This window comes from Peromyscus leucopus, chromosome 5, assembly GCF_004664715.2.
Source record: "Peromyscus leucopus breed LL Stock chromosome 5, UCI_PerLeu_2.1, whole genome shotgun sequence".
NCBI lineage: Eukaryota > Metazoa > Chordata > Mammalia > Rodentia > Cricetidae > Peromyscus > Peromyscus leucopus.
The window spans coordinates 126,134,146-126,159,781 of NC_051067.1; the positions used below are offsets into that span (position 1 = coordinate 126,134,146).

The 25,636-nt window shown below is 50.1% G+C and overlaps 1 protein-coding gene across 1 annotated transcript; it reads left to right on the forward strand.

Annotated features, from left to right (window-relative positions):
* Positions 1–1,391: 1,391 nt before the first annotated feature.
* LOC114700935 (tubulin beta-3 chain) lies at positions 1,392–16,487 on the forward strand. The gene is made up of 6 exons (XM_028880779.2): positions 1,392–2,356; positions 5,088–5,232; positions 5,319–5,480; positions 13,377–13,485; positions 13,872–13,982; positions 15,055–16,487. Exons 1-6 carry the CDS (start codon positions 1,407–1,409, stop codon positions 16,128–16,130), a joined length of 2,553 nt encoding a protein of 850 aa, XP_028736612.1. The 5' UTR covers positions 1,392–1,406; the 3' UTR covers positions 16,131–16,487.
* The last annotated feature ends 9,149 nt before the right edge of the window (positions 16,488–25,636 follow it).

Sequence of the window (25,636 nt, forward strand, 5' to 3'; positions counted from 1 at the left end):
GGTTCCTGCCTCTCCACTGCCGGTGTTCTTACCTTATTCTCTTCACTTCCATGTGGAAGGGAGCATCTTGTGCTAATGAGAAGGCATTGGGTGCCATGGAGAAAGTCCAGCAGCGGCTGGAGGTGGGTTGATGCCACCCCTGCCTGCTGTCCTGACCACTATGAGTAGTCACATGCCCAGCTGCTGGCCCACAAAGGCTGGAGACAGAGGTCTGCCCTGATGTGGTTCCTGGCTCCAGGGCTGGCATGTGCTCCGCAGCGGAAATGGGGCTTCTCAAGGGAAGGGTTGTGCCCTGGGGAGAGGGACATCCACGAGAGTAAGACAATGTGACTAAAGAATGCTGGGGGATAGCCTCAGAACCCCCTCTAGTCAATCAGCTCCCAGGAAGTGGCAAGCTTCCTGCCACACCCAGAACTGTAGCTAAAGGAGGATCTAGCCAGCTTGGGCCTTGAGGGACGTGCAGTGCCGCTGTCCCTGTCAGAGCTCCTCTGAGCCCGTTGGTATAGGGCTCTTGTCTACCTGAGCCCTGCCTGTAGTCCTGCAGATACCACTGACTCTCAGATTCTCCTTGGTCCAGCCTGGAGTTCAAGGAGCTGAATTGGTGCTATGTGTACACACCCTCAGCTCCAAATAGAAATGTCACTGCCCTTGGCATGCTTCCAATGGAGAGTGGTGGTGAGGGTGGGAGATGGGATGCCTCGTTCCCAACCCGTGACTGCCCGAGGCAGAGCAGAAAGAGAGGGAAGAGGTGGGGGACAGCTCAAGAAAGTGCCTTGGAGATAGTTTGGAGACTCAGGTAGGGCTACACTGGGCAGGTCCTAGTGAGCCAGGATGCCTGAAAGGGAGTTGGCAAGTCTACAGGGGCCCTGAACACAAAGGGATATGCAGTACCCTATGTTGGAGTCTGGAGCTAGGTTTTCCAGTTTCCTCAGTGCTGCTTATGCCCCCTAGAGGCGGTCCAGAGTGCTGGGGCACATGCCCATCATGTGGCCACCCTCAGGAGGAGGGCCTCTGGGAACGAGTTAAAAGATTCAGAGAAAGGCTCCATTCTTTACCCGACCTCAGCCTACCCTGGCTTGGGGAAGCAGGGGACCCAGAAGTCCGGAGGTGCCGAGCTTAGAAATGTGTCTGAGGCACTTGCTGAGAAGAGGCAGCGAGAGCAGCAGAAGGCTGGGCTCCTCAGTGGGACTCCATGCGCAGAGTCCTAGCCAGGAAGTGTCTAGACTTTGCCTGTGCCATGCCTAGGCAGAAAGAGGGCAAGTGTGAAGGAAAATCGGAGAGTGCCCAGATGGAAAGAGGCAGTGTGAGGGACGTCGGAGACCCCTGATGAGACCATGAGCTGAGTAGGACGCTGGGAGGCTGACACCACCTGGAGCTGAAGCCTCCACTGCTTCCTGGACAAGACTATGCCCACCCAGGGGCCTCAGAAGAGGCTTCTGGGTTCTCTCAACTCCACCTCCACAGCCACCCCTCACCTTGGACTGGCCACAAACCAGACAGGGCCTTGGTGCCTGCAGGTGTCTATCCCGGATGGCCTCTTCCTCAGCCTGGGGCTGGTGAGTCTGGTGGAGAATGTGCTGGTTGTGATAGCCATCACCAAAAACCGCAACCTGCACTCGCCCATGTATTCCTTCATCTGCTGTCTGGCCCTGTCTGACCTGATGGTGAGTATAAGCTTGGTGCTGGAGACGGCTATCATCCTGCTGCTGGAGGCAGGGGCCCTGGTGACCCGGGCCGCTTTGGTGCAACAGCTGGACAATGTCATTGACGTGCTCATCTGTGGCTCCATGGTGTCCAGTCTTTGCTTCCTCGGTGTCATTGCCATAGACCGCTACATCTCCATCTTCTATGCATTACGTTATCACAGCATCGTGACACTGCCCCGGGCACGACGTGCCATCGTGGGCATCTGGGTGGCCAGCATCTTCTTCAGCACCCTCTTTATCACCTACTACAACCACACAGCTGTCCTAATCTGCCTTGTCACTTTCTTTCTAGCCATGCTGGCCCTCATGGCAATTCTGTATGTCCACATGCTCACTCGAGCATACCAGCATGCTCAGGGGATTGCCCAGCTCCAGAAGAGGCAGGGCTCCACCGGCCAAGGCTTCTGCCTTAAGGGTGCCGCCACCCTTACTATCATTCTGGGAATTTTCTTCCTGTGCTGGGGCCCCTTCTTCCTGCATCTCACACTCATCGTCCTCTGCCCTCAGCACCCCACCTGCAGCTGCATCTTTAAGAACTTCAACCTCTACCTCGTTCTCATCATCTTCAGCTCCATCGTCGACCCCCTCATCTATGCTTTTCGGAGCCAGGAGCTCCGCATGACACTCAGGGAGGTGCTGCTGTGCTCCTGGTGAGCAGGGAGGTGGCTTTTGGTCTCAGGCCAGGGTGCTGGGCAGAGGGTGACAATGATATCCAGTGGCCTGCATCCTGTGAGACCACAGGTACTGTTGTCCCTTCCTGACCTCCATTTGTCCAAGGGTGGACTAGGTGAACTTTAAAATAGAAACACAAACTGCCTGGGACCAGGAAAAGGGGTCAGTGTGACTGCAGGGGTCATCCGGGGTAGCTGCGGGAAATGGAAGAAGCAGGGGATAGGGATTCTAGCTCTAGGCAAGGGTCAGCCCACAGACTCCTGAAGAGACAGTCTCTGCCCCCGGAGAGCTTCACCTCTACCCACTGACTAGGCAATCCCCACCCAGTTCCTCAGCTCACTCAGGCTGGGCCCTCCTCTACTGCTGGGTTGGACAGGAAGTTTCTGAATTAAAAGAATGACAAGAGCCATAAAGGTGTGCTTACTCCTGGTGAGGGCTTCTGAAGGGGGAATTTGTGACCAGGAAAATCCAGCCATAGCCATGCAGTAGGCTGCTTCAATAAGTAAGGCCCTTCCTCCATAAAGGGACCAGAATTGCAGAACGTGCATCTTGCACAAGAGATCTACCATTTGTACTGGGGGAGTGGGGTTGACCTAAAGACCAGTTGTGTGGCTCATGGGAATCCCAAGAGGTGGGGACCCAACTGCTCACCCGCAAGCAGGCTATTCCAACAAGTGCCTCCTCTGGCCTTGGTAGAGGCTGTTGGCCTATTAGTGACCACAGCCTGTGGCTCTGAGCCACACATCGGTTGAAATGCTCAGATAGTGCCTCATCATTATCTTGCCTAGCTCTGCCCGGAAGCTGCTTGAAGTTTGAGTGGGAAAAGGGTAGGGACAGCAGTCAGGACAGGAGGGAGGGAGTCTCAAAGCCGCAGCTGCCTGCCTGAATTAGGAATCCACAGTTCAAAACGCAGCAAGTATCCTAATCAGGCCCTCTTGGCTTCCTCTATATTACTACAGACTAGAGCAGATCAAGGGGCTGCAGGTTCAAATCCTCCGCTTACCTCTAGGGTGACAAGACAGTTCAGGCTCCTTCCAGATCAACCGCAGCAGGACCACAGAGTCACAGCCCCTGACATGACCCATCTGTAACCTGGCCAGAGCCTACCCCTTTCCTGGCCCCATTCCTGTAGCACCGTCAGCCATGGCACAGAGTGCTATCATCCTACTCGGAGCTGCCCTGAGGAAGGAGCCTATAGCATAGGATAGGCCAGGGGTTGGGATCTGTTTCCACTCAACACTGCCCTTCTGGGAGAGGGTGGTGGTGCCAGTGCTCTGCCAGCCTTGGGAAGTATTTAGATTGGGCCTCTCGGAATAGAGGAGGGTGCCTAGGAGCTCAAGGGTATCTGAGTCCGGGAATGGCACATGGGGTGAACTGCAGTCTTGTGGAATGGCAGACCCCCAAGCCCTTCTACTGCTACAACCTGGAATTCCTACTGCAGAGTCTATCTTGGGTCCCCCACGGATGCTAAGCACCCCACTGTCCTCCTCCCTGGGGTGGCCTCAGTCTGGGCTAATGTGCCCTCAACCACCTCTGAGACAGGAAGTGGCATCAAGCCAGACCCTAGCCACACTACCAGCTCCAGCCCTGTTGGACTGAGGTTGGAAGCTGGTTCCCGGCAGGGCCAGCCTTTGCTGGAAGATAGGACCATGAGTCAGCCTTTATCCTGCCATCATGGCTCTCTGGGGACACGGGGAGCTGGCCTGGCCTGATGTCATCTGACAAAGAGGCAGCCCAGGCCTCTGGATATTTCCAAGCATCTTCCCTATCCAGACAAGGAGACAGAGCCAGATGCTCACCCAGGACTTCTTGAACCAGGCCAGCTGGAAACCAGCTACAGAAAGCCACATCGTGGACACGTTGTGGGGGAGGGGCATCTCCTGAGAACAAAAGACCCATTTCTAAACTCCGCTAGCTCAGAAGCGTATCCTCAGAGAAGAGTTGTATGCACGGCCACTCTACCCAGCACACGCCTGTGAAAACTGGACAAAGGCGCCGGCAGATTGCTTCTAGCTGCTCTTGTGAAATGAATGTTTGTGGACTATCCATGGGTGGTAGTACTGTCTCAGACTCTTCCAGAAGAACTTCTGTCATCGAAATATCAAAAAGTCCTCATAAGGTGTCACTGACCCTAGATGAATATTAAATCAGTGCTGTGTGTGAACACATTGCATGTCTCTTGTGTGACCATTTGACTCTTCCTCCCAATGGGCCCCCTCCACACACAGTCTCCTTACCTAGGTAGCTCCAGCTCACTCCATTAGCCCCTCTTCGCCCTCACTTGTATCAAAAGTGAAAGGGAGGGTACCAATGACATCAGGGATGGTTCAGACAGAAAACACTGCTCAACGTCCTCCACTGACTGGCTTGTATGTCCTTATGTGAATTTTCCACGCAGATATTCACGAAACAGGGTTGCTTGCCAGGCACTGTGCATCCCCGCATCCCAGGTACATCTGCACCCTCACGCCAGCCCTGTGGGGAGCATTGGGCTGGTAGCCCTCTCTCCTCCAGAAAACAGTGACCTCAGAGTTGGAGCTATAATCCACCACCCTTCTGACATTCGTTCCCAGGTCTGCACAGAAGTTATCAGGGAGGCTCCAGCTTTCCCAGCCTCGCCCACCCCAAGGGACCCAGCAAACGCAGAAAATATGGGTCTTGATTCTTAAGCACATGAGAGTAAGAAAGACCCTCTTTACAAAGCTACAGGGTGGGGTTGGGGCAGGGACGAAATGGGGAGGGCAGATACTGGGGTGGGGCACTGAGGGGCCTGGGCTCTATTGTCCCCAGAGCCGAAGGCCCTCCGGCGGCCCCTCCTCCGAAGGCGCGGCCAGACATGCTCCGCATTGTGCGGGTGGGTCTCATCCGTGGTGCTGATGCTGCAGAGCCTGCCGCATTCTGCAGCAGCGCCCCAGCATTGGTCCGCAGCGCTGACATCAGCTAGCGAGGGCGGGGCTGCCTCTTATAAGAGGGCGCGGCGGAGGCCACCGATCCTCCGCAGCCCGCTGTCCGCCTGCTTCTCAACTCGAGCCGTTTGAAGTCAGCATGAGGGAGATCGTGCACATCCAGGCCGGCCAGTGCGGCAACCAGATAGGGGCCAAGGTGAGACTGAGCCGTCCGGCGTCCTGCGTCCCCATGAGCGTCAGCCCCGGAGAGGGGGAGGGGGAGAGAGAGGCTGTTCTGGGAGCCGCCGGGGGAACAAAGGGTAGAGCCCAGCCCCTTGCCCGGCTCTGGGACCCCAGAATCCCCAATCAACTCCCCTGACTCGCGTCACTCTGCTCCGCGCCCAGGTTGCTGCAGACAGCTAGGGGCAACCCTTCTGACTCTCACTTACATCCATTCTGCTCACCCCCACACACTGTGGTTCCAGCAGGTACAGAGGATCTGGTTGGGGGCGCCGACTGGGCGTGGCCTTCTTGGAGACTGCCACTTAAGCCTTGAGTAAGATGGGTGTGTCGGGCAACTTTGGGTGGGGCTCTCCCCTAAAGCCATAATGACTGTACATGCCCGAACCCCTACTGGAGAACTGGACTGTCTTCAAGAAGCAAGGCCGTCCTCACCTCCTCAGCCTTGCTCAGATCACCCTCAGCTTCCTTGCCCCACCCTGTTCCTTTGTTGGAGGGGTTGGGCCTGGACTCCGATGACCTTGGTCCAGAACTGGACTCTCCCTATCTGTGCAAATCTCCCATCTCTAACTGTGCCCTCCCAGGGCCTCGGCAGTCGGGATTGAGCACAGAACAAAGCCGACTGCAAGCATGGCCTCTCTTTCCCCGTTACTGTCAGCCCACCTCCAGTGTAGAAGCCGAGACACAAAAGGGCTGTTGGTGCGGTGACTCTGCATCCCTACTGCGACCAGGGAGGTAGCTGTCCTGTTTCCAAGTCCTAGGAGGCTGTTCCTTACTCAAGGTCACACAGCAAGTGGAAGACAGAACCACTTGATCGGAGCGGAAGCCCAACCTGGGGTTGGGGTGGGTCTGGGTGGGTGGGGTCGGCTACCTCCCTGTCTCCCTTCTGGACTATTGTTTGAGCTCCATATTTGAGACGGAGCTTTGTCCAGATGGATGCTGGACATGGCTCAGGGATGGTGGATAGCTAGTTCCCAAAGGAGGAGGTGGGGTAGACAGGTCCTGGAAGGGAGGGGACGAAGCAAAGATTACCTCTGGAGGCTGTTGCCATAGAAACCAGGCAGGAACAAAAAGCTAATTACCATGGGCTGGGGCAGTCACGTGGCTGACATGTAAATTGCAAGTTTGGCTCTAGGGTGGAGGTTCCTCTAGTTAGGGGGGAGGGAAGCAGCACCAGGGAGGCTCCCTAATCACAGAGGAGACAGCTGTTCCTATTCTAGAGGGGAACTTGGGGAGGGGGGCATACAGGGGAAGCCTAGGGCAGGAGCCTCCGATCAAATCAGGACTCCTGGGGTAATCACTGACAGCTGCCCTGGCCTGAAGGGAGGGTGAGGGCTCATTAATGTGGTCACAGGTGCCAGGCTTCCCTGAACATCTGCTCCTGGAAAGGCCAGGGGTGAGTGGGGGAGGGAAGGTCCTAAGACCCATTTGGTGACCCTCTTGTGCAGAAACTGGTGATGTACTGTGCTCCATCAAAGGCTCCTGTTTAGCAAGGGCCTAGAAGTCAGGTCCATACCCAGCTTCCATCCGTCTGTCTGTCCAAGGAGCATGAGCTGTAGAAGAGGCCTGAGTGCTGGACTCAGCTGAGGCACTATGGCCCTTGGATTTTCCCCTTTTTATTCTTTTGGGTTTTTTCGTGTTGTGTGTGTGTGTGTGTGTGTGTGTGTGTGTGTGTGTGTGTTTTAAGTTGTGTTTAAAATTTGGATACCTGATCCTTTTTTAACAATGCAAACAATGGGTAAATTATCTGGGGAGGGGTGTCTTCCTTTCCCATTGTTTTCCCTCACAATAATCAGCACAAGGCATTTTAGCAGTTACCATCTAGCCCTCTGCCCTAGAAGATCTCCCCGAGACCAGACTGAAGGGCCAGGCCCTGTGGGGATTTACCTGTTCAGCATCCGCCCCAGGCAATATGAACTTCCTGGGCCAGATTTATTTCCTATTTTTGTAGCTGGCTTTAGGGTCCCTGGTGTGAGCCATGGTGGGGAAAGTTTCTCCCTGCACCTGCAGCATCTGAGGGGGGGGGGACACAGGCGCTGCACTTGTGCTCATTGGTCCTTGGGTGGTGCCTGTCCTAGCACAAAGGGCCACAAAGAGGTGAGTGGGAGGAGGTGTGGGTGGAGTGGAGACAGGAAGAGAAGTGTGAGGCCAGGAGGCCATGCTTGGAAGCAGCAGAAGGGGGGCATTAGCAATGCATAAGGTTATCACCTCCTGTGAGTTAAAGCACTGGGTCTGGAGCATTATTACACCTTTTGGTGTGTGGTGTGGGTATCACCCTCCCTTAAGGCTGAGACAGATGAATGTTCTAGAAGTTGAGTCACTTGCCTCGGATCACACCATGGATTTGAGCAAGGCAGGAATTTTAGTATAGGTGTGTGCAGATGTGTCAAGGTGGGTGGTGACATGTGCCCCCACCAACAGGAGCAGATGTGACTGGGCCCCTCTTATTGTTCCCTTTGCCCGGGCCTGAGATCCTAGATTCATTCTCCTATAAAGAGGGCCCTTAGAAAATGTCTTTATGGTGCCTTTGTCTACACTTCTTGTCTGTGCTCCACCAGCTGCCTGAATACCACCCCACCCAAGCAGGAGCCTGTGGAAAGTATGACTCACCTGAGAGCCAATGGGCCTGGTGAGGAGGGTCCTCAGGGCTCTAGGGGAACTGAACATCTTTGGGGGCTCTCAGACCTCTCTGGGAGCAATGCATCCCAACTCTGCTTGCACTCATGATCCACGCCCCTGCTGCTGTCAGAGGCCTGCGCCCCAAGAGGGTCAGCACCTCGGACAGCAGCACCTTGGTTTGTGGGCTGGAACCTCAGGTCTAAGGCAGGCTGAACCAGGATGAGTTTTTATCACAACATCTGGGATTTTCTTTTCTGTAGTGATGCTTAATTTAATAATTCTATTCATTTAATTTAAATAATTCTGTTCATTTGTTTATTAAATATTCTATGTAGTAATATTTTCTTATAAGGTTTTCTTTTTCTTTTATTTGTGTTATTTTATGTTAGCCTCCCAATATGTAACCCAGACCGGTCTTGAACTCATGATCTTCCAGCCTCAGCCTTCTAAGTACTGGGTTTACAGCTCTTTACCATTGCAGTGGGGAATATTTTATTTTGAATTGCATTTTATTACTTTTAACGTACAAAAGCAGTTGTTAATATATTTTTTCATGGGAAAATTGAAACACAGGCTGATGTGGCTCAGTGGTGAAGCGCTTCTTTCTTTAGCATGTGAGAGGCCGTTAAGTTTGATCTGCAGCAGAGTGAACAAAACAAAGGCTGAGATGCTGCAGAGAACTGAGCATGTTGCTGCACACTCATACCAGCGACTGGAGAGCTGAGGCAGGAGGATTGTTAAGAGTGCTTCAGCTTGGGTGACAATCAAGAACCTTGTTTCAGTTTTGTGTCTGTTTTTCTAAGACAGCATTTCCCTGTGTAGCCCTGGCTGACCTGGAACTTACTCTCTAGACCAGGCTGGCCCTGAACTCAGAGATCCTCCTGTTTCTGCCTCCCGAGTGCTGAGATTAAAGGTGTGTGCCACCACCTCCCAGAAAGACTTTGTTTCAAAAACAAAATAATAACAAAATAAAAAGAACACTGCAGATAAGGTAACCTATCATATATTTTTAATTTAAAATGTATGTGTGTGTACATGCCTGGTGCAAAGAGAAGTCAGAAGAGGGCATAGACCTCTGAAACTGGAGGTACAGATACTTGGGAGCCACCATGTGGGTGGTGCTTGGAGCTGAACTTGAGTCTTTTTTTTTTTTTTTTTTTTTTTTTTTTTTTGAGACAGGGTTCTTTTGTGTAGTCTTGTGGAACTTCTATAAGAACAGCCATATTAGGCTGGAGAGATGGCTCAGTGGTTAAGAGCACTGGCTGCTCTTCCAGAAGATCCAGGTTCAATTCCTAGCAGCCACAAGGTGGCTCACAACCATCTAGAATGAGATCTGGTGCCCTCTTCTGGAGTGCAGGCATACATGCAGGCAGAATTCTGTATATATAATAAATAAATCTAACAACAACAACAAAAAAAAGAACAGCCATGTTTCCTGCCCCATTTCTTTTTAAATTAAAAATTAGTACAGCTGGGTCAGTGGCACACATCTTTAATCCCAGCCTTCAGGAGGCAGAAGCAGGTGGATCTTTGTGAGTTTGAGGCCAGCCTGGTCTACAGAGTAAGTTCTAGGACAGCCAGGGCTACACAGAGAAACCTTGTCTTGTAAAAGCAAAAAAGAAAAAACAATAGTTCTTTCCATCCAGACCCAACTGTGTAATCTAGGCTGGCCTTGAACTCACATCATCACTCCTGCCCGAGGCCTCTGAATCATGGATTATAGGTGTGTGACATCACATCCAGTTTATGTAACATGCCTTATCACCTCCCCTGTTTAGTGTCACACACACACACACACACACACACACACACACACACACACACACATACACTAGCAGGACAGACAGGGGAAAGTTCCATGGACATGTTCCCTGGATTACATTTTTTTTTCTATATTCTTGTTCATTTCCGTTACCTTGTATATGTGACTTACGCTTTATAAAGATATATTTTATTCATATGTGTGCCCTTGGAGGCTGGGGGGGGGGGGCATGCTGTTTGATTCTTTGGAATCACAGGTGTCTGTGAGCCACCTGATGTGGATGCCGAAATCTGAACTCAGGTCCTCTGGTGAGGACTTAACCCCTGAGCCAGCTCTCCAGCCTGACTTCAAAACTTTCACTTTTGGAGACAGGGTCTCATTTATCCCAGGCTGGCCTCAAATTCCCTGTGTGTATGAGGATGACTTTGAACTTCTGGCTCTTCTGCCTCTACCTTCCAAAGGCACTGAATGATTCTGTACACATCAGGCAAGTACTCCACTAACTGAATGTCTCAACTCCAGACTTTCAAACTTTAAATAGCCCCTAGACTCTTTAGCAAATGAAGCTCATGTCTGTTGGACTCTTTCATGGGGATGATTGTCCCATATTTTAAAGTGAGACCGACCCTTGTCTCTGGGAGGCCTGCTTCTCGAGACCTTTGTAGACTCATGGAGAGAACAGTGACCGAATCTCTCACACAGCATTAGGCTCTTCCACTTTTGCAGGGGTCGGTGGACATTGAATTCCTGGAGCTACAAGTTAGGTACCGAGGACTATGTCTGCCGAGCCCTTGGCTCACGGAATAGCAGCTGAATAGAGAGTCCTCTGACTTGGTCCCATGGGCAAAGCATCAAGATCAAGCCCCATTGCCTCCACATGCCTGTGTTTTTGTTTTCCCAATTAAAAATTAGCATATGTTGGGGCTGGGGATGCAGCTCAGGTGAGTGCTTACTAGCAAATGCAATGCCCTGTGTTTGATCCCCAACACTTCAGAAACTGGGTGTGGTGGTACATGCCTGTGTTGTCAGTTCTCAGGAGGTAGATCAGAAGTTCAAAGTCATTCTCAATACATAGTAAGTTCAAGGCCAGCCTGGGATACAGGCGACACTGTCTCTAGTTAAATAAATAAATGTAAATTTTAAAAAGCAAAACACACTTAGCTCAGAAAAGAATAAAATTAGCAGTGGCAAAAACACACAAAAGAAGGGCTGGAGTGATGCCTCAGTAGTTAGTGTGCCCTGCTCTCAGCACCCACATTAGGTGGCTCACAATTGCTTGTAACTCTGACTCCAGGAGCATCTGATGCCTCTGGTCTCCATGGACATCTGCACTCACATGCACATACCCACAGTTACACTCAGACACACACATACACACACATGTGCTCACGTACATACACAATTGAAAATAAAATAAAATTTAAAAATCTACAAAAGAGAGGAAGAAATCCAGGCCCCTCTGATGAGAGGTGACTTCCAAGATGGGCCCCTCAGAATAAGTTGTCAGACCCCTGTATGGCCTGTAGTCATGATTCTGTTCGGACTGTTTTTTGGCTCTTAGAGAATTTTTGGAAAGATTAAAATGTTTTATGGGATGGAAAGATGGCTCAGTGGTTGAGAGTACTGACTGCTCTTCCAGAGGACCTGGGATCAATTCCTAGTATCCACGTGGTGCCTCACAACTGTCTATGAATTCAGTTCCAAGAGACCTGACACCCTCACACAGATGTACATTCAGGCAAAATACCAATGCACATAAAATAAAACTAAATTTTAAACAATGTTTTATGAGTATGGGTGTTTGCCTGTATGTATGTCTGTGTGCCATGTACACAGAATGCCTGCAGAGGCCAGAATGAGTGATGGGTCCCCTGACACTGGAATTATAGGTGATTGGGAGCTGCCATGTTGGTGATGGGAACCAATCCTGGGTCCTCCACAAGAGCAACAAGTGTTCTTAACTGAGCCATGTTACCAGCCCACTTTAAAGAATGTTTCCAACTCACTTTTCTTTTAAAGTAAAAGACCAGGTGGTGGTGGGGCACACCTTTAATCCCAGCACTGGGGAGGCAGAGGCAGGCAGATCTTTGAGTCTGAGGCCAGCCTGGTTTACAGAGTGAGTTCCAGGACAGCCAGGGCTACAGAGAAAACGTCTCAAAAAAAGCCAAATAAATAATGAATGAGTGAATAAATAAATAAAATTAACACAATAAAAAGATAGATAGATAGATAGATAGATAGACATAAATAAATGAATGAATGAGTGAATGAATGAATGAATAAAAGCAAGCTAAGGTGCACATGACAACAATCCAACAGCACCGAAGGGTAGACAGTGACAATTCTTTCTCTAAGCCCCAAGGCCGTATCCCCAGGAAGTCTCTCTGACATCCAAGTGTAAACAAGCACGTGCAGACTTTCCTAACCTGCTTTCAATGTGGAGCAAGCGTTTCCTCCACATGACCCCCAGGCAGAGGCCTTTTGTTTCTCTCGGCCTTTATATCATTAACTTATCTGCAAGTCACTCCTGCTCCTCCTAGCTGTAAGAAATAGGCAATGATGGAGGGTCTCACAGCCAAGGAGGCCGCTGCCGGCCTGGTAGTCTGTGTGTCCTGAGGAAGTCCTGTCTGTAGGTCTTCCGTTCCCTGGCCCCCAGGACGTCATAACAGCGGTTGTTATCTGCCACCTCTGCTCCTGTGCTCTACGCGGTTAGCTGTGTTCTCACGAGAACCTGTTGTCATGGAGCCAGCACATTGTACGGAGGACACCCAAACACAGCAAGCCCTTGTGGGGCGGCTGTGGACCCTGAATCTTAGACCATGCTCTGTGCTGTCTCGCCCTGCTGACGTGATGGTGGCAGTGTGTGAGGAGCATCGTGTTCTTGTGTAAAGGGCTCGCTACTTGGAGTGTAGCAGCTTGTGAGCCGATGATGCCGGGTGTTGCCAGGCTCCTAGGTAAGGTTCATGACCTCAGATAAGCCATTCTGCTGTCGGAGACTACTAGGGCTCTTCTGCAGATCCAGCTGTGGGTCACACTGCCTAAGAGAATGACACACCAGGCACTGGTGGAACCCGCCAGCGTACGTGGCTTGCACCGAGGGTCACATCAGTGCCTGAGAACCTGATCTGACCTGTGTCCTGCTCTGCCTCCTGCTCTGGGCAGATTTCTACCTTTTGTGTGCCTCCAGTTCCTTTCCTGAAAAGAAAGAATAAAAACGACCCCAGGAGATATGTGCATTTCCCTTCAGATGTAGAGCTGGGCAGAACCTGTGGTGTAGACTGAGTCCTAGTTTGCTCTGGGGCCTGGAAATGTTAGCCAGATAATGTAGAGAGCAGGTATGCATTTTTTATTCTTTTCTAAAGCCTTGTGTCGGGTCTAGTAAGGTCCCAAAGTTCTACTTCTGCACCAAGGACTTTAAGACCTCGGAAGGGCAAAGGCCCACCAGTGGGGTCACAAGTGCCTGCTGAACCCTTTTCTACTGTCCTCATACAGTTCTGGGAGGTCATCAGTGATGAGCATGGCATAGATCCCAGTGGCAACTACGTGGGGGACTCAGACCTGCAGCTGGAGCGCATCAGCGTGTACTACAATGAGGCCTCCTGTGAGTACCATTCCACATCCATCCTGACCCTGGCAAGAAGGGCCCCTGGGTAAATAGAGTCCTAGCATCCGTTGACCAAGAGGCTAGCAGGTGTGACTGGAGACGAGGCACCCAAACTCACAGTATAAAGAGTGACTAGCATGGAGTAAGATGCAAACGTATTTAATGATGGTGATGGCTTTGAGACGTCCAGGGACAGGCAAGACTTGATCCTGCCTGTCCTGGGTCCATGGCCAAGCCAGAGCTTACCATGGGTCCATGCCTATCATATGCATTCCAGCCCTTAGGGTGAGAGCAGGAGACTGGCAGGCTGAGGGCGGGATTCAGGGGGAAGTAGATAGAGTGCCCTGACTCTAGCTCACACACTCAATCTTCTCTCCTCTCAGCTCACAAGTATGTGCCCAGAGCCATTCTGGTGGACCTGGAACCTGGAACCATGGATAGCGTGCGGTCTGGGGCCTTTGGACACCTATTCAGGCCTGACAACTTTATCTTTGGTGAGTCCCCCTGCTCCAGGCTCTGATGGCAGACGCCTGGGCCTGGCAAACCCAGGTCAACAGATGGAGGTAGGATGTCTGAAAGGGGATGAAGTCAACTAGTCTTTGCTGGGACCCTGGAGGGGGAAAATGACTGTCCATGTTACAGTTCTGTATAGGAATAAAGGATTCTGTGTAGGAAATAATTCCTCTCCTCATTTTACAAAGAATGAGGAATCGTTAGAGTTGTGGGGACTAAAGTAGGGTCTCTGGAGGACTCCAGTTGATGAGCTTGTGTCAGGAGGTCAGGGTGTCCTTGAGCCTGTGCCCAGTGACAGGTCCTCGGTGCTCACCCAGACACAAGAAGACCGTCTCACCTCACTTCTGCTTTCAAGCCCCTAGCACCATGAGCCAGTGAAAGGGTTCAGCGGTTAAAGGGGCTTGCCGTCAAACCTGATGATCTGAGTTCAATCCCTGCGACCCAGGTGGTAGAGAACCAACTCCTTCAAATTGTCCTCTGACTTCCATATGTGTGCCATGGCACGTGCACACCCACACATGCACACGCACCACACACACACACACACACACACACACACACACACACACACATTCTCTCTCTCTAAAGAAACAAATGTGCTGTTGTTTCTAAAGACCTTAGCACTAGACTATGGGTGCCAGTTCTCAACCGGTCCTCAGCTGCCATAGATGCTCAGGGTTTCTTTGTATTCTGGAAAAGAGGAGTATTTGGCTTAGAGGGGTGAGGAGAGTAAGCAAACCTTCATCTCCCTTCAAGATCTCAGCAGAGCAATGGGAGGAAAGGTGAGCTGGAGAGGGAAGGCTGAGCTATTCATCTGGGATGTCCTTGAGCGATAGCAAGGCCCTGGTCTTCTCCCAGATTCTTCACAGCCTGCTCACAGCTTCTGCAGCTGAGATTCCCCACATCTCAGCAGTGATGCCCAGGGCGGAATGAGAAGGCACGTTAGCACAGCGTGCATTTTAGAGACTTTCTTCTGGGGTGTTTGGCAGGTCCTGGAGGTCTGCACTGCAGACCCCGGACCTTGCCTATCACCTGCCTCTTCTGTCTCTACAGGTCAGAGTGGCGCCGGCAACAACTGGGCCAAAGGGCACTACACCGAGGGTGCGGAGCTGGTGGACTCCGTCCTGGATGTCGTGAGGAAGGAGTGTGAGAATTGCGACTGCCTGCAGGGCTTCCAGCTGACGCACTCCCTGGGTGGGGGTACAGGCTCAGGCATGGGGACCCTGCTCATCAGCAAGGTGCGCGAGGAGTACCCTGACCGCATCATGAACACCTTCAGCGTGGTGCCCTCACCCAAAGTGTCGGACACTGTGGTGGAGCCCTACAATGCCACCCTGTCCATCCACCAGCTAGTGGAGAACACAGATGAGACCTACTGTATCGACAACGAGGCCCTCTATGACATCTGCTTCCGTACCCTCAAGTTGGCCACACCCACCTACGGGGACCTCAACCACCTTGTTTCTGCTACCATGAGTGGAGTCACTACCTCCCTTCGATTCCCTGGTCAACTCAATGCTGACCTCCGCAAGCTAGCTGTCAACATGGTGCCCTTCCCCCGCTTGCACTTCTTTATGCCTGGCTTTGCCCCACTGACAGCCCGGGGCAGCCAGCAATACCGGGCCCTGACGGTACCTGAGCTCACCCAGCAGATGTTCGATGCCAAGAATATGATGGCCGCCTGCGACCCACGCCACGGCCGTTACCTGACAGTGGCCACTGTCTTCCGTGGGCGCATGTCCATGAAGGAGGTGGATGAGCAGATGCTGGCCATCCAGAGTAAGAACAGTAGCTACTTCGTGGAGTGGATCCCCAACAACGTCAAGGTAGCCGTGTGCGATATCCCACCCCGCGGGCTCAAGATGTCATCCACCTTCATCGGCAACAGCACCGCCATCCAGGAGCTGTTCAAGCGCATCTCGGAGCAGTTCACAGCCATGTTCCGGCGCAAGGCCTTCCTGCACTGGTACACGGGCGAGGGCATGGATGAGATGGAGTTCACTGAGGCCGAGAGCAACATGAACGACCTGGTATCTGAGTACCAGCAGTACCAGGATGCCACAGCTGAGGAGGAGGGGGAAATGTATGAAGATGATGATGAGGAATCTGAAGCCCAGGGGCCCAAGTAAAGTTGCTCACAGCTGGGGTGTGGGGCCAAGTGGCAGCCAGGGCCAAGACGAGCAGCACCTGTCCCCCAGAGCCATCTAGCTACTGACACTGCCCCCAGCTTTGCTTCCCACCAGCTCATTAGGGCACCCTAGGGCTCCCAGGTTAGAGTCCTTCAGTATTTATGGCCGTCCCCGCCCCACACGAGTCCACTTGGCTCTGTCCTTCCCATTTAGGCCACCTCTGTATTTGTGTTGCTCATCTGTCTCTGTTTGATTATGGCTCCAGGCCTGATGTTTTACGGTTTGTTTTGTTTTTTACTGGGTTGTGTTTATATTTGGAGGGGGGGGGATACTTAATAAAGTCACTGCTGTCAGATCTCTGCCTGGTCCTGGAGAGTTCTTTTTCTTTGCCTTTTTCTGCCCACCCCCCTTTAAGACAAGGACGAGGCTGAAGTGTGTTTGATATAAAGAAGGTTTATTTTTGTTTTGTGAAAGAGTAATTTAGATCTAGAAGGGAACAAGCAGGGGCAGTCCTTATCTCCTGGGCTCGAGCCTGGTGGTGAAGGTTTGTGCTGAAAGGGTCTCATGGGGCCTCCCAGAGAGTCGGGGAGGGGAACTGGGGAAGGAAGTTTGCTTGGTTTCAATCCCCATCCCAGAACCCCTGGCACGTCTGACTCAGAAAGCCCACAGGGTGGAGACCCTGTTCCTGGTCTCCCACAGGGTAGCTCATGTTTAGTTTTCTTCCTGCTATCTATGCTGAAAGTCAAGCAGCCATATAAGGAAGCTGAAGCCTGAGACTTGAGCTGGAGAGGCAAGGAGAACTGTTGGGAAGGCTAGGGCCTGACCTTTGAGAAGGGGCTAGCTGGGGACAGGATCCAACCACATGCTGGTTCCATGCCCCGCCTCCATGATGGCTTCCCATAGCTTCAGAATGCCCATATCCGCTCACAGAAAGTGGGGTATTGCCAGAGATCCTTGCCCATCCTCCCTCCTCCTCAGGGAGAAGACTGAAACCCAAAGAGGCCAGCTGTTCAGAGGTCCACAGTGAGTGGGCACAGCTGGACAAAGGCAGAATTTCTAAATTCTGAGACTCTCTGCCACCCATTCCCTTATGGGCAAGGGTGTCGTCAAAGCTTAAGCCCCTACCCTCTGCTTGGTGGCACCCTGAAAGGATTCGGTGTACACAGCATCTTCTTACAACCTCTCTCCATGTGTGCGTCAGCCATAGGTACTGAAGAAGCTAGACGGAGGAGCTGCTGGCCCTGGCTTCAGTCTAGGCTGCTGCTCCTAAAAGGACATGTCTCCAGTTCCAGGCCTGGTGTAGGCTGGGGTCTGGGGTTCAACACAAAGTAAACAAAGGGCAATGCCGTGTTGTCTCGCCTGTGGCCGTGAAACAAACTTCCCTGAAACTTAGTGACCTGACCTGAAATCTAAATTAACAATTTATCCTGTGTTAATAAATTTTTGTTTGTTGTTTTTGAGACAAAGTCTCTTTACATCACCCTGGCCATCCTGGAACTCATTATGTAGCCCAGGCTGGCCTTGAGCTCACAGAGATCAAGCTGCCTCTGCCTCTCAAGTGCTGGGAGTAAAGACTGGCAGCTAACTTATTTTCTGCTTCCTGTAGTGTTGGTTGGTAAAACTTCAAGGTCCAACATTTCACTTGTGTCCTTGACTGGATGCAACCAGATTGTCAGTCTCTTTACTCTGTGGAGGCCTGGGCATAGATAGCTACCTCGTCTTTCCAATGTGCCTTTTGTTAGAGCCATGAAAAACTGAACAGCATAACCACTTCCAGGGAAGTGCGCCAAAGGTCAGGGCAGAAAAAGACATTCAGTTCCTGCTTGTTTCTCAGAGAGGTCACTCTTGGAGTCCAGCACTATCCTGGTGGAAGCCCACACACCTGAAGAGGCATCACATGGGTGTCCACTCATCCTTACTAGGTGACTTCAACCTGAGCCACCCAGTCCCCTCAGGCAGGAGCAATAATGTGCATAGAGCATTGGCACTTAGTGTCCCTATCTACAGCAAAGGTACACCTCCTATCAGGTGTCAGTCACATCCAGAAGACCTTGTGTACACAGTAAGGGCTTCTATGTGAAGCCAGTGGACCTTTGGGTGGTCTGTTATCCAGCATGGATAGTGGACTGGGAAAGCTTTGGGCTGCTCGACCTTGGAGTCCAGTCTGACGGCGCTCTTGGTGTTCTTAAGTAAAAGGTGGGGCACGTCTAGAAATCAGCCCAAAGTTCATGTACAACCAGCAAAGGCCAGCAGACACTGCTGCTTTCTCTCCCCATGGTGAATGTAGTAGAAATAGCAGGTAGCAAATCCTGGCCTAGAGCCTTCCCCATTTATGTCATTTCCAGTGGCAGGGTGATTTAGTGTGGTTAAAGTTAAAAAAAAAAGCAGTGTGATGATGTATGTCCTTAATTCCAGTACTTTGAAGAGAGAGAAGCAAGAGGATTTCTGTAAATCAAGGTCATCCTGGTCTACCTAAGGAATTCCAGGACATCCACGAATATACAAACAGACCCTGTCTCAAAAATAAATAAACAGGGGCTGGAGAGATGGCTCAGAGGTTAAGAGCACTGCTTGTTCTTCCAAAGGTCCTGAGTTCAATTCCCAGAAACCACATGGTGGCTCACAACCATCTGTAGTGAGATCTGGTGCCCTCTTCTGGCCTGCAGGGGTGTGTGCAGACAGAACACTGTATACATAATAAATAAATAAATCTTTAAAAAAAAGATAAATAAATAAATAAATAAACAAGCAAACAAACAAGTAAATAAAAAAGTTGCTCGTGGGTGCCTTTAATCCCAGCACTCTGAGACCTATCTCAAAAAAAAGAAAGAAGAAACGAAAAGAAAAAGAAAGCCAATTAAAGATGTGATTGCCTTCAACTGGGCAGCTGCCCATCTGCAATAGAAAGAGCTATATGAGCTGAGGCAAAGGGGCCCTAGCAGGAAAGGCTGCAGGAAGCAGAAATGAGCAAGCATCAGATTGGTCTTTGTTTCTGAAACAGAGTCTCACTCTGTAGACCAGGCTGGCCTTGAACTCACAGAGATCCACCTGTCTCTGCCTCTCAAGTGCTGGGATCAAAGGCGTGTGCCACTGCTCTTGGCAGATTGGTCTTTGAACATCCTCATCTTGCCATGTAACTGGTGCTATAATTGTCCCATTTTGGAAAAACGACCTTTTTTGTGTGTGCATGTGTATATCTGAAGGATATGTGCCTGTGTGTGATTGCACATGCATGTGTGGAGGCTAGACGTTGAAGTCAAGTGTCTTCCTCCATTCTTTTTTTCAAATGTGCATTGGTGTTTTGCCTGCATGTCTATCTGTATGAGGATGCCAGACCTCCTGGAGATGGAGTTACAGACAGTTGTGAGCTGCCCTGTGGGTGCTGAGAATTGAATCTAGGTCTTCTGGAAGAGCAGCCAGTACTCTTAACCACTGATCCATATCTCCAGCCCCATCTTTCTCCATTCTTTTAAATATATTTTATTTTGTGTGTATAGGTGTTTTGTCTACATGCATGTACATGCACCATGTGTGTGCCCTGCTGCCATGGAAATCCAAAAGAGAACATTCGATCCCTTGCAACTGGAATTATACACGGTTATAAGCTGCCAGGTAGGTGCCAGGAACTGAACCCAGGTCCTCTGGAAGAGCAGCCAGGGCTCTTAACTGTTGAGCCATCTCTCTCCAGCTTTGGTTCTTTCCCATCTTATTTCCTGAGACAGGATCTCTCACTCAACCTGGGACTCAATGGATGACTGGCTAGACTGGCCCACCAGTGATGGCTAGGGACCTGCCCTCTCAGCAGCCCCAGCACTGGGTTATGAACCCACAGCAATGTCAGCTTTTCATGTGGGTGCTGGGGAGCAGTTCACGTCCTCCCTTTACTCACCGAGCCATCTCCTAGACAGTGGGCAACCAACCTGGTGTTTTGGTTCTGTTGGATTATGTGGTCCTTCACCATTGGCTCTGTTGCGTTCTTGTCTGTAGGAGCTTAGCCCAGAAGAATGTCTTCTTCCATTTGTTTTGGGTTTTTTTGACATAGAGTCTTGCTTTGTTGCCCAGGGTGGTCAAGGGTCCCAGAGTTCCTTCCCTCTGTCTCAGATCTCTCTCTCTCTCTCTCTCTCTCTCTCTCTCTCTATATATATATATATATATATATATATATATATATATATATATATATATATATTTTTTTTTTTTTTTTTTTTTTTTTTTTCCGAGACAGGGTTTCTCTGTGTAACAGCTCTGGCTTTCCTGGAACTCGCTCTGTAGACCAAGCTGGCCTCGAACTCACAGCGATCCAATGCCTCTGCCTCCCAAGTACTGGGATTACAGGCGTGCACCTCCCCCCCTTGTGTCTCAGCTTTCTGATTACTTGCTACTACAGGCAATAATCTCTTTTAAATTACAAAGAAGCGATGCTTTTAGATTTTTGGCCGTAAAGAAATAGACTGAGCTGGGCAGTGGTGGCTCACGACCTTAATCTCAGCATCCAGGAGGCAGAGGCAGGCGGACCTCTAAGTTCAAGGATAGCCAGGGCTACAGAGAGAAACCCTGTCTCTGTCTCGAAAACGAACGAAAGAAAGGAAGGAAGGGAGGAAGGAAGGAGGGAGGGAGGGAGGGACCGAAGAAGGGGAGAGGGAAGGAGGGAGGGGAAAGAAGGAGGACGGAAAGAAAGAGAGAGAAAGAAAGAAAGAAAGAAAGGAAGGAAGGAAGGAAGGAAGGAAGAAAGAAAGAAAGAAGCTGACCACAACTCCTTGATCAAAATAGAAGCTCCAAATAAAACTGGCAAAAAAAAAGAAAGTAGCCGGGCGTTGGTGGCGCACGCCTTTAATCCCAGCACTCGGGAGGCAGAGCCAGGCGGATCTCTGTGAGTTCGAGGCCAGCCTGGGCTACCAAGTGAGCTCCAGGAAAGGCGCAAAGCTACACAGAGAAACCCTGTCTCGAAAAACCAAAAAAAAAAAAAAAAAAAAAAAAAAAGAAAGTGCCAGCCGGGCAATGGTGGCGCACGGCTTTAATCCCAACACACGGGAGCAGAGGCAAGCAAATGTCGGAATTCGAAGCAGGCTGCTCTACAGAGCGAATTCCAAGACAGCCTGGGCTACACAGAAAAACCCTCTCTGGAACAAACAAACGGAGCGGGCGGGGGGAGGGCGAGAAGGAAGGACGAGAGGGGGAAGGGTGGAGAGAAGGAGAGGAGAGAGAAGAGAGAGAGAAGAGGTAAGTAAGTTAGTTCCTGCCCCAGAGCGAGCTCCAGGACAGCGGGCAAGCTTTGCCGGAGGTCCGCCCACAGCTTCTGTCCTTACTCAGCATTTGCTCCAGCCTCTACCCCTGTAAGCCCGCCCTCGCTGGCTTGGGTCAACCCACTCTGCCGCCTCTGCTGGCCTCTTCCCACCCTAGCACCACCCGGTGGCCCCAGCACTCCGGTCTTTTGATTCGCTTTCCAAAGACACGTGTCCAACCCCGGAAGGAGGCTGTTTGATTTGGTCTGCCCTGGGTTGCCTGGTGACCGGCCGCGTTGGGTTTGTCCCAGCAGGATCTTCAGGAGTTAAGATGAACAGTAATGCCTTCAAGGGAAGGGGTGGCGCGTCTGTTGGTGCCTACACGCCGGTCCTAAGGGTCACTGGGAGCGCACTGACAGAGGCCAAGGAGGCCAGAGTTGTTGCAACAGAATCAACAGATAATGCCCTTAGAGCTGTGTTTGCACGAACTGAGCTGAATTACCTGGTAGTTTTGGAGAACACTAGTTCAAAGTTGGCGGAGGAGAGTGTCTACACCCAGAGTGACAAACTCCTACGATCTTTGCTAAGCTTCCTTCTAAGTTAAGAACAACCTTTCCACAAGACTTGCTCCTTGCCAGGTGCCCTCCTTGAGGGCTCTACACATACATCTCATTGATCCTTCATAACCACATTGCAGGTATGTTGTAGAGATGCGCTTGACCTGATCATGATGGGGACTTAGAAATTCCTTTTGCTAAACAATGGACTCCCAGCACTCTGGAGGCAGAGGCAGGGAGATCTCTGAGTTGTTTTGAGAGATCACCCTGGTCTGCACAGTGAGTTCTAGGCTATACATATTGAAGCCCTGTTTCAACAACAAACACCACCCCCGAGGAGCTCCTCAGTTGGACCCACAAAGCAAGTAAGCTAAAGGCCTGGTATTCCTGTCTGACTTTTCACCTGTCTCCTTTTTCTTAAACATTTATGTCAGACATCTGCTTAACCCTTAGGTATCTTAGCTATCTTAGACACTCCAGGAATATCTGCCTCCCAAGGGGTTGGGGGTGTAGTTTAATTGATAGGGTGCTTATCTACTATGCAGGAAACTCTGGGTTCAAACCTAGATGATGCAAAACAACAACAACAAAAACAGATGTGCTGTAATTTCACTTCCTAGGAAGTGGAGGTAGGAGGATTAGAAATTCAAGGTTAACCTCAGCTACACATTTAGTCAGAGGCCAGCCTGGGCTACTTAAAACTGCATAAAAACAAACAAAAGTTTTAAAAGGTGCTTGAAGCTCTCCAGTCATCGCTGCAAACCTGCACATCACCTTGAGCTCCAGCAGCAGCACCCCACGATGCCTCAGGCCAAGAAGAGAGCACCCCAAGCAGGAGCCATTACTGCATGGGAACCAGACTGTCTCCTCAATCAATAATCTTATCCTGCAGACCTAGAATTGGGGCAATGATCACCCAGACTACAGTTTAAGGAAGACTGTTTATGCATATCTCCTATCTCCGTTCCAATTCTTCCTTTGTGTAAACCTAAAGCTTATGTCCACATTCCAAAGATGGGCTGAGGTGCTTCTAATTCTCTTACCAACACAGTTATATTAATTAAAATCCTTACTGCCCTTTTTTATTTAATTTTATTTTTGAGTCATGGTCTCATATAGCACAGACCGGCCTTACACTCATGGCAGTCAGTCTACCTGTCTCAGCCTTTAGTGCAGGGACTGCAGGTGAGAGCCACACGGCAGGAAGAAAGCTTGCTTGCTTATCTATCTATCATCTATCTATCTGCCTATCTATCTATCTATCTACCTATCTGCCTATCTATCTATCTATCTATCTATCTACCTATCATCTATCTATCTATCTATCTATCTATCTATCTATCTATCTGCCTATCTGCCTATCTATCTATCTATCTATCATCTATCTATCTATCTATCTATCTATCTATCTATCTATCTACCTATCATCTATCTATCTACCTATCATCTATCTATCTATCTATCTATCTATCTATCTATCTACCTATCATCTATCTATCTATCTATCTATCTACCTATCATCTATCTATCTATCTATCTATCTATCTATCTACTTACCTACCTATCATCTATCTATCCATCTATTTATCTATCTATCTGAGACAGGGTCTCACGATGTAGTCCTGGCTGGCCTGGAATTTACAGAGATCCGCCTGCCTCTGCCTTCTTGGTGCTGGGATGAAAGGCGTGCACCACCACCCCTGGGCAAGGAAGACAATTCTGAAAAATGCGGTACTCAGGGCAGTCATGGTAGGGTGTGCAGTCCATTTGCATATACTCCCATGCCTCCTGCTGTGCCCTTGACCTTGGGGTAGGGAAACAGAACCCCACCCAAAGGAAACTTCACCAGCAGAGGGTGGTTTTAGCTACAGATGGGTGGGAGAGAGCTGGCAGACTCAGCTGGAAGAGGGAAGGGGTCTAAGGGGAGTATGAATGGTTGAGTTGGTGAGAAGGGGAGAGGGATCAGAGCCATGGATGTGGAAGCACCTGCCTCCAGGAGAGAGGATATCAATTGACTGTGTCATCTCTTCCCGCCTGTCCTCATCCACCTCTGTTGGGTCCTGGAATTGTGCAAATAATGGGGAGCAGAACACGGGGGTCTAAAAATCAGAAGCAACATTTATTCTAAAACACTGCAGGAAAAGAAATTATGACTAGTCAGGGCTAGAGTGAATAATTGGACTCTGTAGTCCCGAGGAAGGTCTACAAGCTCCTTTGTATAGCCAAAGGTTATACACAGGGCAGAGAGTACATGTTGAGATTTATGGCATTTGGGGGGTATTGGTGTCTCGAGACTTGAGCTAGCACTCTCTGGGCACCTCTGAGATCTCTGAGATAGGAGTGGGGATCCAGGATTTATGACTTCTGATTACAGGGTGTTAGTTTAAAATGTTTACATAATTGTGGGTTCATTTAAAGTGCCTTTCCCGCCGGGCGGTGGTGGCGCACGCCTTTAATCCCAGCACTCGGGAGGCAGAGCCAGGCGGATCTCTGTGAGTTTGAGGCCAGCCTGGGCTACCAAGTGAGTCCCAGGAAAGGCGCAAAGCTACATAGAGAAACCCTGTCTCGAAAAACCAAAAAAAAAAAAATAAAGTGCCTTTCCCCTGCCTTGGAGAATGCAGGGCAAAGGTCAAAGACGCTATCAGTCCTAATACACTCAGAAATATATGTATAGGCTACAAGTGTACATTTTTTTTTTTATTCCTGGGCTGTTTACTTCCACACTACATCAGAGGGCTCTTTTGACAACAAAATCATAGTCAGACATGATGGTTCACATGTGTGATCCCAGTATTTGGGAGGCTGAGACAGCCTGGGTTTGATAGTGAGTTCCAAACTAGCCTGGGCTACAGAGTGAGCCTCTGTCTCAAAAAACCAAACCAATCCAAAATCCAAACCAAAAAAAAAATGTGTTACTCAGTCAGGTGGTGGTGGCACACATATTTTTTAATTCTAGCACTAGAGAGGCAGAAGTAGGAGGATCTCTCTTGAGTTTGAAGCGAGCCTGATCTACAGAGCTAGTTCTAGGACAGCCAAGGCTACACAGAGAAACTCTGGTTTGAAAAACAAAACAAAATGTGGTACTCTTCTGTTCAAAAGACAATGATATACCCAGTGATGTTTACATTAAGGGATCACTGAATGCTAAAACTTTATGTGGTGGTTTGAATGAGAAAGACCCCCATAGGCTCACATATTTCAATGTTCGGTCCCAGTTAGTGGAACTGCTTGGGAAGAATTAGAAGGTGTGGCCTTGTTGGAGGAGGTGTGTCCCTGCATGTGAGCTTTGAGGTTTCGACAGCCTACACCAGGCCCCATCTCACTCTGTGCCTGCAGCTTGTGGACCAGATGTGTGAGATCTCAGCTACTGCTCCAGTGCCATGCCTGCCTGCCACTGTTCTACCCATCATGATGGTCATAGATTGAAACTCTGAAACTGTAAGCAAGCCCCTCAATTTAATGCTTTTTTTTTTCCTAGACAAGGTTTCTCTGTGTAACTCTGGCTGTCTTGGAACTCATTTTGTAGACCAGGCTGGCCTTGAACTCACAGAAATCCACATACCTCTGCCTCCTGAGTACTGGGATTAAAGATGTGAATCACCACTGGTAGACTAAGTTCTTTCTTTTATAAGTTGCCTTGGTCATGGTGTTTCATCTCAGCAATAGAACAGTAACTAAGCACCCTATCAGTAAGAATGTGAACTGGCACAACACCATTTGTAAATAA

What these genes read in the sequence shown, in the direction of transcription:
- LOC114700935 (XM_028880779.2), top strand. Translation starts at nt 1,407, where the DNA reads ATGCCCACCCAGGGGCCTCAGAAGAGGCTTCTGGGTTCTCTCAACTCC. An exon ending in GTACTACAATGAGGCCTCCT is followed by an intron (nt 13,486 to 13,871) that starts GTGAGTACCATT and finishes CTCTCCTCTCAG; the next exon opens with CTCACAAGTATGTGCCCAGA. An exon ending in GCCTGACAACTTTATCTTTG is followed by an intron (nt 13,983 to 15,054) that starts GTGAGTCCCCCT and finishes CTGTCTCTACAG; the next exon opens with GTCAGAGTGGCGCCGGCAAC.